Source organism: Neodiprion pinetum, chromosome 3 (genome assembly GCF_021155775.2).
Source record: "Neodiprion pinetum isolate iyNeoPine1 chromosome 3, iyNeoPine1.2, whole genome shotgun sequence".
Classification (NCBI taxonomy): domain Eukaryota; kingdom Metazoa; phylum Arthropoda; class Insecta; order Hymenoptera; family Diprionidae; genus Neodiprion; species Neodiprion pinetum.
The window spans coordinates 20,375,277-20,389,221 of NC_060234.1; the positions used below are offsets into that span (position 1 = coordinate 20,375,277).

General features: G+C 35.2%; 1 protein-coding gene across 2 annotated transcripts; it reads right to left on the reverse strand.

Moving 5' to 3' along the window:
- Positions 1-3,366: 3,366 nt before the first annotated feature.
- On the reverse strand, positions 3,367-10,855 carry LOC124215577 (synaptic vesicle glycoprotein 2C-like). 2 transcript variants are annotated; one of them, XM_046619128.2, is made up of 12 exons: positions 10,750-10,846; positions 10,069-10,110; positions 9,936-10,010; positions 9,683-9,844; positions 8,537-8,699; positions 7,330-7,451; positions 6,842-7,080; positions 6,416-6,576; positions 4,951-5,309; positions 4,588-4,747; positions 4,378-4,505; positions 3,367-4,083 (listed from the first exon to the last, which is right to left on the reverse strand). In XM_046619128.2, the coding sequence occupies exons 1-12, from the start codon at positions 10,781-10,783 to the stop codon at positions 3,950-3,952; spliced, it is 1,779 nt and encodes a 592-aa protein (XP_046475084.1). In that variant the 5' UTR covers positions 10,784-10,846; the 3' UTR covers positions 3,367-3,949. The 2 variants fall into 2 exon arrangements, with proteins under 2 accessions (XP_046475084.1, XP_046475085.1); XM_046619129.2 differs by lacking the exon at positions 10,069-10,110 and having other exon boundaries at positions 3,368-4,083; positions 9,936-9,995; positions 10,750-10,855.
- Between the last annotated feature and the right edge of the window lie 3,090 nt (positions 10,856-13,945).

Consider the following 13,945-nt stretch of genomic DNA (forward strand, 5'->3'; position numbering starts at 1 on the left):
AGCAGCGTCCCAATTATTGAGCTTTTTTTGTTGCATCTGTTTGATGCTCAGTTTTCAAATTACCAAAAAAATTAATTTGCAGTGTCTGACTCTCTAGCAATTGGTTTTAGTCCTCGAGAAATTAACAATTTATAATTTCGGAAAATAAAAGGGTCAGTAATCCGGTCTAAATATGTCAATAACTGGTACACTTACCTTACACATTATTCAAGAATATTCTCTATATTTATCGAACAGTCTAGAATGTTTCCAGAACTTTCAAGAGCATTCGAAACTTTCCTGAAATTGTTTAGAATCATTAATCGACAACTGAGAGCTTAAAGACAAATCGAAGGGTACTGAGACCAATGGGAAATAAAGAGCAACTAAACAATGTAGGTATAATTCTTCATTCATTAAGTAGTTTGAGTAGAAAGGAGAAAATTTTGGATCGGCTCACTTAAATAACACGTATATGTATAATGGTAATGCCGATATTACTTCGCACTTGACACGGACATCATCAGCCAGATAGGGGTATCTTTTCAGTTGCTAACGCAGGAAGGCTATCGATTCTACTAGTGAAAAGTTTTACAAGTTCCACTCATAACTGATCGAAAATCGAAATGAGCAACTAATGGAACGTGTGACAAACTGATGAATCAATATATCCATATAATACAAGACATTCATAGGGTGGTTTTCATATTCGAACGATCGGTAAGGTTTTGTCAAGGTCATACATACACGGATCGATTATGTGGTCTTATATGTTAACTTCCATTAATTGGTCGTCCTCTTGTATGTAATCGTAATTCTTTCTCTGCCATTTTGGCACGTCGCAATATTTAATTGTCTGTTCCGTTCACTGATATACCTATAACTATATCAGTATATAGTTTCGTTCGACGTCTCTATCTAGGTACTCTATTCTAAATCTATTGTCTTTCGGCCCCACTACTCTACTTTTCGCCGGAGTGACAACCTTAAACCTGGGCCTATTATTATACTTTATACGAATAACATATACAGATTATACACATACATGTACAGGGTGTAAAAAAATTGCCAATTACTGGAAACCGTATTGCGTTCGTCTCGATGAGCAAAACCAGGAGAATGCAATTACCGTTTGTTTAAGGTCCGTTTTATCAAAAAACGAAACAACAGTCGACCTGAACTTTTTGACCAGGAAAAACACAATCAATATAGATCAACCGCCGTTCACGAATATTTCAAACACCATACGAATCCAGTTTATTTTAACCCTTTCTGTCACACATTTCTCAACTCAATATTGTGGCCTGAATTTTTTATTACCCGGAGGTTTTTGGAGTCACTGATCACGAATCTGAAGTCGTAATTTGATAATTTCTAAATCCGAGATGGCGGATGTGAAATCGAAAAAAACTATAAAAATTTGACGATTCTGGCCTAAACTTCTTACTCGAGGGTTCTTGGGATTATACGAAGTAACAAGATCATTTGAAGTTGTAAATAAACTGTGATAAGGCTAGAACATGGAAATATTTGCGATGGGAGGCTGAGAATCCCACTGTGACTGATAGAGTTAATCACATGTTTCGGCACTTTGTGAGACGTATTGCCATGCAAAGGATGCAGCGTTAATTTTTCAACAGCACGAGAACTAGTCGACTACGAAATATGATATTCTTCTCTCGATCGATTTTTTCCCGATTGTTATATCATCTTCTAGGTATATCTGATTTTGTTCACTTAGTGGTTGTCGATATAACTGGAGGTAAAATAAAAATAAGAAACGAAATCTTACAATGCATGAAAAATCGACGATTATAATGGTTGTGTTAATCAAAATACGTACTATTTAATCAAATTTGAATATTTATTTGACAAGTAACACAGCATAACTAAAGCTCAAGTCAATCAATCTCCATTTCGACCTGAACACTTATCCCTCACGTTTTATACAGACATAATCAATTCAATTTTTGTAGACCTATGTCGGCAAGATTCAGATAGACCAGATCTTTCCGGTCGCGTATTTAATAACAAAAGAAATTAATTCACAGACTTAATCGTGAAACAAGTGATTATTTTGGTTGGCCCTAACGGAGGATGCATTTTGAGCCCATACGACATCAACAAATGCAATTTATTAAGTTTTTCTCCTGTTTTATTATTCAAATAACTCGAAAACTGCATGATTGATATTATAGAAAATTTCGTAAGTTCTGAGCTAAGAAAAGCTACGTCGATTGAGACCAAAGTTATCAAAATCTATTGATTCAGTCTCGAACCTCTTTTATTTTTTATTTATGTTGCTAATAGAACAACTCGTAAACTACAGAACCCATCATATCCAAAATCTAATCAGTTCTAAAATAACAAACGTCTCGTCGATTTCTTGATTGTAAAGAAATAGTTTAATCACAGTGAAAGATATCAAATTATTAGAGGAAATAATTTTGCTCGTACCCTAGGATAAGTGTCCCAAATATTAGTCGTAGTAAAGTTGATTCTAATTGATTATTTCTAGAATTTACAATAAACTGAAGTACGTCTGAGGGAACTGCAACAAAAGAACCGGAGTAGAAGTGCACTCCGCGCTGGTTCTCTGGCAACTGATTTTTACGCATAATTTGGAAATATGCTAGGCTGCACATACCGCGAGTGGGAGGGAAAACCAGGTATGTCCGAAATAAACAATAAAACAATGGAAAGACCCTCGCGGTCTCCTAAATGCGGGAAAAAACCAGCACCAGCATTCTGGGGTACTCTTAGACGATTGTATTGTTGCTAAAATGCGTAGTTATTGTCTACGGCTACATCCAAGGTACACTTGGGGACAATGAATCTGAGACGGATAATTTTTTAAACTAGACAGTTATGTTGGCAACACAGAGAAACCTACAGCGCCACAGTCGGCTGAGCGCGAAACTAACTCAGTCTCAATAAACGTAACATAACCCATGACCGTCGAATTCAACCTTATAATACGTGTCAATCTAACAAGTCATTATCTCCGCGGTATTCTAAGATTGGATTCGATGGTCATGGATTATGTTACGCTTATTGAGAATCAGTTTGTTTCGCGCTCGGCCGACTGTGGCGCTGCAGGCTTCTCTGTGTTGCCAACATAACTACCTAGTCTAAAAAATTATCAGCCTCGGACTTATTGACCCCAAGTGTACATCGTCCCGAAACGGTTATTGTCTTACCGAATATGCTGCGATTGCCCGTCCAAGAAAGCAGAGTCAGACTATAAGCTGGACTGGGTCTTTCCTCCCTTCCAAATGTGTGTAAAGTCTCGTTCGGCAGCCTAGTCATTTCTTCGGAAATTATATCAAACTGCGCAATAAATTGTAAAAACAGAATATTTGGGCATGCAGGACCGAACAAATTTTAAATTATATTTTTAAATATTACGCTCGTAAGGGCAATTTATTTTGTCTTTACATCTATCTTGTATCTATTTTGTTATTTATAATGTTACAGACCTATATTATAATACTATACAAAGTATATTCTTTAGTCAACGTACAGAGCTTTAGCGATAAGTGACAGAGAGAGAGAGAGAGAGTGAGAGAGTGCCTAATTCTGTAGTAGTTCAATGCGAGTGATGCATTTTTTTCTATTTTCCCTGATCGATGAACGTGCCGACGGATTGTGAGCAATATTTTTTTTTTATATTGAAAGCTATCGCTTATGAGTTTCCCAAATTTACCTGAGTTAATGTAGCATCGATTTTTCTTTTCTTTTTTTACGTTACACACTTGATTCGAAATTGATTCGAAATATATTCGAAGTATATTGTGGAAATAATGCCTAAGTACGATATATTGCTGCAATCTCACCAGAACCTCGGTCTGAGATTCCTGAGAGAGCGTAACTATTTCAACATTGCCACAATATTATTGCGCCTTAATGGCAATATCGTTTCTGCATTCCTGGCGGAATATGCGCTGCTAAACAATTTACTAAGAAAAAGTCAGCCTGCAGGATTGAACATTTGTTTCTCCATGTCTTCCGGGAGATTTTTTTGTGGGATTGGAAAGCTTCTCCTATTTTTTTCTGGAACATCAACCAGATTTTTTGGTAAATATATTCCAAGGATTCCGCCACCTAACAAACATTGTCAATAATTAATATTTGGAAAGTTGTAGAAATTACTGTTTATAGGTAATTATTCCTGTTGGAAAAAGTTGTCTGAAAAACATTTTGTTAAAATCTCTGGGAAATCTGACTTTCGAAACATGTCTCATATTATATCCAGCTTAAAATACAAATATTACTCTAAAAATATTGAAAAAATTTTGACTATTGTTTTGTGGGTCAGCTAAAGAAACTATAGAGGATAAGGTGAGATTATTTATTTGTAGACGTATGAATACTATGTGTAAGTGAAATGATACTCACATGTAACGAGACCTCCTATCAGAAAAATAGGAATTTCACAGCTAGTCTTAAATAGCAAGCCGAACAACAAATTGCTGATAATTGCGCCAAATCGTCCGGCTAATGTCGCAGCGCACATAGCCATTGAACTGCAGAAAAAATGTACATAGTATGTTCAAAAAGATCTTTACGTGTATATTCTCATGTACAACTCGATAATCGCACACTTACTTAACATTAGTTGGAAAGACGTCAACTATGACACTACAAATGACAACATTTGCCGTTGACGAGAGAGAAGAGAATAAGCAAGCAACAATCAGATTCTGTGTCGAAGATCGAAGAAAGTAGATCAGGACTCCAGCTATTCCAGAAATCACTCCTGTGGCAACTAAAAGAAACAGATAGATAGGTATGTTTACTACGAAAAATACACGCATTTTTCTTGCGGTTCATTCGACTCGCTATTCTCTAAATATGAGTATAAAGAACATCCTCTATGAACGACGACTGGCAGAAATATCATATGTATGATATATGATAATAATAGCTGTCGTCGTATTATACATGAACAGTAGAATAGATGTTCATTACTCGGCATAATTCTGCGGTCCAAACGTCCAGCTAAGAGAATAGAAGCGAAATTTCCCAGCAGACAGCTAAGTCCCATTATTATCGTGTTGATGAAAACTTTATCATCGACGAAACTGTCGCATTTTTCAAACGTATCGTCAACGGATATTGATGTCAAATTGGAGGCAATGGAAATAATCTGAGACGTGAAGTTTGAACTGATGTGTACATGTCCCACGGACTGTAAGTTTGTGAGTCCCAAATTTTCTTCTCGAAGATGTGCCAGCTCGCATACCGTTATAGTTTGGTTAGGATGCGACTTGTAGTAAGCTTCGAACCGATTAAACAATTCCGGAAACCACAAGCCCAGCCCGAGGCCCCTGTAACGTTAATTTCTGGTATTATCGTTGTCATAAACGTACCGGGAGTTTTCGGTAAATCTCACAGCTCAACGCCAGCAAATAGGCAACGAAAGTTACATGTTAGGTCTGTACAGTTGGTTGCAGAAAGTGACGTCAGTTAAAATAAATTCAAAAAGTCAGATCAATTCCTCGTTGGAAACATTGGATTTACTACTAATTATTGGAGTTTATTAAGAATCGAATCCAATATTTGGAGAATTTCATATTACTCAATATCCCCTGTAGAAAGTGCGACTCAACAGAATCGACAAACTCTGTTACCATTTGCAATTTGAACATTACAGTACTCATCTGCATTTTTTTATAATTATATAATAACTGACCTTAGCCGAATTGCCTTAAAATTATACAATTATGTTCGTGGGTCAGAATCAAATTTTAATTTGTATGCAATTGGAGTATTTTATAAGGTACCTCAAACCAATGGTACGTGCATATGGAGCATTCCATACTAAATTGGTTAGGTAGTGACTCTGAACATTTTTACATTTCGTATTTTTCTATAACGACAATCTACACAATGGATAAAAAAAATTTAGAAATGGAGAAAAATTAATTATATAGTTACTGAATATCGGCCATTAACGGGACTGTCTGGAAAGTTCTCGTTAGAGAATGGCCGGATTCACCTCATATCAATTTTCCTCACATATTTAGGCGAGTCAATGATATTCACCACAAAAACCGAAATACATGCCGTCTGAACGGAACATCTAAAATAAAAATACTAGGACGTCTTGATACAAGAACATGCGCCATTTCAAATGACACCCGAATCGAATATGTCTGTGATCAATAATTAGTTCCTGAGGTGGATGTTGTCATGTCAAATAATGCTGCGTCAAACAAGGTCATGTGCAATACGTTTGCGTTAAAAGTGATTTGAGGAAAATCTAAATAAGGCAAAAAGGTACCCTCTCGATTCTCAATGTTGCGTTAAGAAAAATATTCAGAACCTTATGCATACGTGTTCAATAGTGATAAAAGTTGCTCTTTTTCCAGCGACGCCGCAGTTTAGTTTTAGAACTTTCTTATCCTACAGACAAATATGTTTTTTTACCTACCCAAACATATTCGTGAACATGATAAACGAAATCAAAGCTGTATATTTCAGTAACGGAGGAGCAAACACTTGATGCAGCTGCTCCGACATTTTGCTGACAGTTGCTTTTATAGAATTACATTCATCGTTAGATTTATGATGATCGTAAGTAAGTACCGCGACCTTTAAAATGAAAACCAATGGTTAATAACTGATAAAACTTAATACAGGTTCAATGATATTTTACCACTCCGATTATTTCAAGTGTTAGCAAATGTAATTATAAACTATTGAATAACTGATGGAACTGTGTAAAAAATTGTAAGGTTGATAAATTGATTAAAAAAAAAGCCAACGTGATGTCAATTTTTTTGGATAACAAATATTTCTAACCGTTGCGGATTGAGGATTACAAACATAGACATGCAAAGTTTAAGATAATACTAACCGGATATTGATGTGCTTGCATACCAGTGTTTGAAGCGAAAACTTCCCGCAAGATCTGTAACGCCTTTTTGTGCTTCCCTTGGGAAATTAAGAATTTTGGACTTTCGGGATACTTTGATATGAGAAATGCGGAGACCAAACTGGGAATGCCCAAAATCCCAACAAATAATCGCCACGAGTTAAACACGAGCCCGCACACCACAACGTTAAATTCAAGAGGAATAATAATCCACGCAAAACCTGTAATATTAATATCGTATATCTAACAATAAGACTATATCAGAGCATTCTTACGTTTAATATTTCATAGTTAAAAAGGATCTAATTTTCATTATTTTCATCCAGAATATTAATGATTTATAAATAATACGTATAATTACATTAATATACTTTCCGATGTAGCATACACGGTCTTTGTAATTTAACTACAATTTCTACTCAATGTCCAGAAATAACAGGATACTTTTGATATCCTATATTTATACTCACCAGGTAGAACTATACCTGAAATAGTCCAGAACATACCGAGATAACAAATAGCCGTAGCTCTCGTTTTTTCAGGATGAAATTCTCCAAGGAATGAAACTATTACCGTTGAAGGTCCACCTATCCTATATTGTTATTTCATGCATACGATCATGTTAGTATATGTTATTAAAATAATAATCATTTTTTTAAAACAATTCTATGATCGTATAAAAATTCACGTATTTATACCGGGACAATCTCTTGAAACTTGAAAATCAACTGCGCATGCGCGAGTTTTATCGGCTGTTAGCGCAAGCTGGCTATCCCGAGTTTCAGCTGTCAAACTGTTTCTGGCAGCGATGTGGTTGATACGAATTTTCGAGGTTAGAATCTTAAATAATTGAGGTAGTGACTCGGAAAGGTTTGGGAAGCATTTGTTATTGGGTCGGAAAGTTGATTCTGCGAAGAATGGTCGGAATTTAATGCTTATGCTCTTTGAAAATTCAAACGTAGACATTTTGTGTAGGTTGGCCCGCCTGCGTCGCGGACAAAAATATCGCTGCGGGAAGATTTCACCGACCAATGAGATTGAATTATTTGGCGCATGCGCAGCTATTTTCAAGTTTCAAGAGATTGTCCCGATATATAACTTTCTTTTGGTGCTGAGCAAAATTTACGGCACCTGTGTGCAGCAGTTAAAATGAAGATGAACAACGTTCTGCCCCTATAATTATATAATCGGTTGTCAATTTTTTTTTCCTGTTATAGGCAACAAAAAATAGCAAAAAAAAAATAAATAAAAATTGTACCGAGTAGCTCGGAAAACTTTGTACGTTTCTATGTTACGTTATAGGCTACAACATTTTTCTTTTCCAGAAGTCACGATTTTTGTGTTATTTTGATCCAAAACAACTAAGGAAGAGTTACCAAAGTATCATTCGACATATTTTTACGTTTAGATCAAGAGAAGAAAATGTTTTTTTCCATGTAAATAACTTCAACTTCAGATGTAAAGCTTGTGATCGCGAGTTACTACAGTTCAAAAAGGTTTGACCCTAAAAACCGGAAGAAAATTCAACTTAATAACGGTTCGTAAAGAAAGCTGCAACCGATTTTGTAAAGGTCGGGGTAGAATCTTAGGTATATACTTTCGATTGGACTGTCCTATGACATTTCTAGAGCAGAGTACCTCATATAGTAAAACGATAAGTATGAATTGCTTACATACACGAATCCATTGATAAACCGAAGTATAAATAGTATAGGAAAATTTTGGGATAAGCTGGAGAGTAACGTGACAATGCCATCGATCAACAGGCACCATATCATAATATGCCTCCGACCGGTTGCATCCGCGACGACGCCCCATAACATTGCGCTTAATGTACCTCCTGCAAATTAAAGTGAAACGTAAAGTGTAAATTCGATCATAGATCTCTGTTTAATCAGTTTAAGTATGCTTGATTTTCATAATTGAATCATATTACACACAAGGTTTATCGATGAAGTTTGTATAATTATGAGAATTACGAAAAAATCTATATTAATTACAAACAAGTAGGAGTTCATCGTACGGCGTTAATGCCTCGAGAGTAAGTGCATACACTAAAGAAAAAAAATTGCTCTTCGCAATAAATGGCATTCACTTGACTTCCCTGATTTTTTTTTTTATTTGACTAAGTATTTTTGGAATTCAAATAAGATGTACTAAAATTTAATAAATTTACTAAGATCAATGCAATGGTTGCTTGATTCAATTTTTGTTTTCTGATAAAAAGTAAATATTGGCTACGGACTGTTTAAATAATTAAGGCGTTCTGAATTCCCAAAATATTCACTTGGTTCAAATACAAATTTTTTAAATTACGTTCCTTTTATTCTAAACAAGTGATTGGTTGCAGGATTTAAAAAGCTGGAAATTATTTGAACACTTTTTAGCCCATATTTACTTGTTGTTGGTAAAAAAGAAAAATCGGATCAAACAACCTTTGAATTGATCTTAGTAAATCGATTAAATTTTCAATACGTCTTATTCGAATCGAACAAATCATTAATCAAATGAAACAAATCAGCCTTTACGGAAGAAACCCTCAACTGGGATGTAAATTCGTACCCGCAACTCATAGTTAATGCTAAATTTCCATAAGGAAAAAGTCGAGGGTACGAATTGACACCTAACTCGAGGGTTTTTTCTGCGAGAGAGGGAAGTCAAGTAAATTCGATTTACTTGTAAAAGGCAATTTCTTTTTTCAATGTACATGCCAGACATGTTGCATACCTAAACCTAACTCGAACAATCGCTGTGAGTGTATGTGTTTCGAATATTTATAGTATATGCTTCAATAAAAAAATGTATTGCTTAATTGTCACTAACCAAGTGGAATTGCAGCGTTGAGTAATCCCATTTCAGTAGAGGTGAGATCAAGATCACATTGCGCAGCTGGTAGTATGTACGCGCTTAAACTATTTTGAAAACCAGTTGCAATCGAAATTAGCCCGCATACAAGCATAAGCGATACGTGATATCGACCATGGCCTAAAATTACATATGACGGTCAACTTCATTCCGTAATATCAATTAAATCTCAATATTTTCGTCTACCAAGTTACAATACAAAGTTTGCTACCTGCCAAATGCATAGCCCGTTCAAAGCTAGCCGATTCATCACCGGACTTTTCAATGGTCCCTGAAAAGTCAACAGCTACATAATCATGAGCAAAGGAAACAAATATTATTTGTTTTTCACCATATAAGTTTACCAGCAATTGAGGATGAATCGCTCGGACCGTCGTAATCAAAAACTAGGAGAAGTAAAAACACCGTTTGAAAAAATCTCTAGCAGTGTTAAATGCGCCAATAACCGTAAACACGAATGAAATAACATCCCTGCTACGTATTAGATGCGAATTTGTGCAAATTCAAATTACTCAAGCCAAAATTTTGACAGTTCGAGAAAAGGTTGTAAAATTGGAAATGTTAAAAATGATTAGACTGTGGTATTATTGACCCAAAATTCTAACGTATCGGGGCTTATTTTGTTCACCATAGAGATTTCCAGAGATTTCCTGGAAAAAATTTAGTTAACATTCATCTCTAGAGTGGATGAAAAAAAATTTGTAAAAATAACCTAACTGGAAATTTTTTACACAGTTTATACTCTTTTCCTATCTTCAGATTCTGACGTCTCGGCTAATGCCTCCTGAATTACCGAAACATCATAATGTTGCATTATTTGATGCAGTAAAATGATTTCCGGACAATTTCCTTACAAACGATAGCCACGTATGTCAAAAGAATTACAAGGAATTCTTAAATATTTGTTACATTTGCCATATGCGAGGGGGAAAAGTCATTTTTACGAAGTCACAAAAATTCATTTTGTCATCCCTTAATTAACTACTAACAATTAATTTACGTATTTCACGAGATAATGCACTCACGCAATTGCTGTTCTTCTTCCTGCAACTTTTTCATTATTCTGAAGCTCCTTTGTTATTTATGAAGCAAAGCACGCACTCTTTCCGGCAGCAACTTTATCAATCAATGCTGTAAGCATGTTATACCCTCACCTTATATCAAGAAGATACAGTCGGATGAGTTACTATGCAGACTTTCCGTAAGGCATGCAATAAATCTGTCCGTTATCGCCGCGTAAGAAAAGACTAAAAATATTACGGACAATATAATCGCGTACTGTTTTTACCATATATCGTATATGTATGTAAACACGTATGTATATTTATACATATAGGATAAAGCCAAAGGCGGGGGGGGGAGGGAGAGGGAGCGTTCAATTATCATGACGGCATATTTTTAGTCCTATTGTCAATACGACACGTTCTTGTTTTGCGCTTCATGTCAACATGCTAACGTGTCATTCGATGCCTTATAATAAATTTAAAAAAATTGCATCTGCGGATAACGCCGATAAATTAAATACCGAATTGAATTAATTCCCACTGTATCAATGGACAATGAGGAAGTTGACGTTTACCACACTTATTGGATTGTTTTTCGAGTGCGATTTTTCGTGACTATAATTTTGTTGCAAGAGTATTGAGGAACAAATGAGGAACAGAATTGGAAAAATTTGTAGGGTTTCATTTCCAATCACCCAGGTAAGTCTAGACCATAAATCCAAATTACTTGGGATTTAAATATGTCATTCTTTGGGCTTAATTTAAGGCGACCCAAAAAAAATTCTGTGAACTTGCCTGAAGTCGTGTAAATTCGTTCGAAGATATTTTCTTTTCGAAGTATTCAAGTCCAAGTCTCTACTCCTACGGAGGAATCTGTATGTTTGGGTTTTTTTCAATATATTTTCCGGACCTTGTACGAATGAATCAATTTTTTTAACAACAGCTCGTAATCCATGTCGTAATTGTTATTTTCTTAAAATTGCTGTAATTTTTGCAAAAATTCGACCAATGCTTACGGTTTTCGATCAAAATGTTCAGAATTAATCACCCTTTCAGAAAACACTCGATTTACCCTGATCAATGCAAAACCGCCAGAGTTGTTGAGTACTATATATGCGATAAAAATCGCGTGAAATTTAAACCCAATTTTTGTTTTGAATATACTTTTTTCTCTGCATGGGTTCGACCCAAACTCACCCTCAGCAAAAATAATTTTGGGAAAATCTTCGCAAAAAAGTATGTATTATATAAATTATAAAATTCCTCATATTCTTTTTTAAAAAACGAAGAACTACGCGAACTGGCGTGTTATTTAAACTTATAGCTGCAAAATTACACAAAATAGTGTCCAGTAGATTTCTATTGAAAATCAGATTTTCATCGTTTGGCTGCTCAAAGTGTTATTATCGTTACAGTTTGCGTAGTTGTTCATTTTATTTTATTCATTTGTTCATTCAGTAGTTTTACGTTTAGAAATCCTTACACCATGGATGGCAAGATCTTCGGACTAAATGGAATTTTGGCGGAACTATAAATGTAATCAGACACGGAAAAATATAAGGAAAATAAGTAATACCTAAAAACTGAAAGGGAGGGGTCATATACATAGATATTACCCATATCTGCACCACGGACCAGAAGCTAAACTAATTATGAGTAGAAATTGGAATCATCACGTTCGGTTCCTCAGCGTAGCTTGCATTGCCATGGGCTCGACTATGTGCAATAGATTGGTATATTGCAGTATACGCCAAAGAGATCATCGGAGAGTGTCGGTGTGAATTCACGTAATTTGCATTTATCATCATTTCACCCTATAGACAAAATAGTGGTGGAATGTATAATCAAAATATAATTAATCAGAAATTTTGATTAGACGGCGGTAAATAATTATAAATATAAACAACTACGTAAACAGGAAGTTCATCCAACTTTGCGAATATGCATATAGAGGGTATCGTTGTCCTAAGTCGGAGCAAGTAAAAAGTGATAAAAAAAAAATATTCATCCAGCCAGATGCTGAGGCGTCTAACTGGGGCCTTACTCTGAAATTCAGTACCTAATAAGGTAATAGAACTCATTATCGTAACCTCGATTTGTTATCAAAAGCGAAACTAGTAAATAATGCAACATGTGTTGAACTGATTTATCAGTCTATTCTATGGACTGATAAAAAAACTGTCGATAGGATATTGTTATTGCGGAAATAATAATACATTCGATCGTGGAGTTAAAAGCTCCAAGTGACAACTAAGGAATATTCTACACGAATTGCCAAAACAATTAGTTCGTGTTTTTAGGGCCACTGGGGCCTTATAAAAAAGTTTTATAACTTGTATTACCGTGAAACAGTGTTGTGTAAATCATACAAGCTCAATGTTTCTGGATTATGTAGTATGTTCGCATTCTTAAGGCGTCTTAAGGGGGAGGGGGGATGCTTAATTCGACCAAAAAAAGGCTTATTTTCAACAATTTTTTTTGACGAGCCATGGAATATAAATTTATTTTATTGATTATGACATTGTTGAGTAACATTCCAAGAGTATTTCATAATTTTTTGAAAGAAACATATCGAGAATTAAGCTCGTGGCAGCAGATCTCCCGAGGCGCCTCGAACAAAAGTTGTCCGCCGTTGAACATCAATTCTCGGGACTGGTTGGTCTGAAATCAAAATGTTTTAATTCTATCGTTAAATAATTTCTTTCCGCAAGTATCCCTGGAAGAAAATAATTTTTTTTTTTTTGCTCCAAAAGTTTTTTGACACTTGGAACAAAAAACACCGATTTTCGCTAAAAAAAAACAGCCAATTTGTTATTGCAAAATGCATAATTGTATGAAAAAAAAAAAAAAACAAACAAACCTCAGGTTACCTGGGCAATTATGTAAGGAAGTATTGTACCAAATTTCAAAAGAATCGGTTGGATAGTTTTCGAGAAAGAAAGTTCACGCGCTTCAAAAATGACATTTTGAGTAAAACTACAATACTTCCTTACATAATTGCCCAGGCAACCTGAAGTTTGTTTTTTTTTATATATTTTATAAGCGAAAAATGAGAGGAAATTAAGACAGAGTACGGAGAATTAAAATAAATCACGAACTGAACAATGTCACAGAGGGTAAAGTCATTTTCGGTTATAAGGTCCGATAAAAAATAACAGAACCCGACAAAAACCCATCAAAATATTGAGTCAATCGGTGAAGCCAATTCTATCTCCGG

Excerpts from the sequence above, each read along its gene's own strand:
- LOC124215577 (XM_046619128.2), bottom strand. The coding sequence starts at position 10,783 with ATGAAAAAGTTGCAGGAAGAAGAACAGCAATTGC. Across the intron at positions 9,845-9,935 it reads ACGGGCTATGCATTTGGCAG|GCCATGGTCGATATCACGTA; the intron begins GTAGCAAACTTT and ends ATGTAATTTTAG. Across the intron at positions 5,310-6,415 it reads ATGTTCACGAATATGTTTGG|GGGCCTCGGGCTGGGCTTGT; the intron begins GTAGGTAAAAAA and ends TTAACGTTACAG.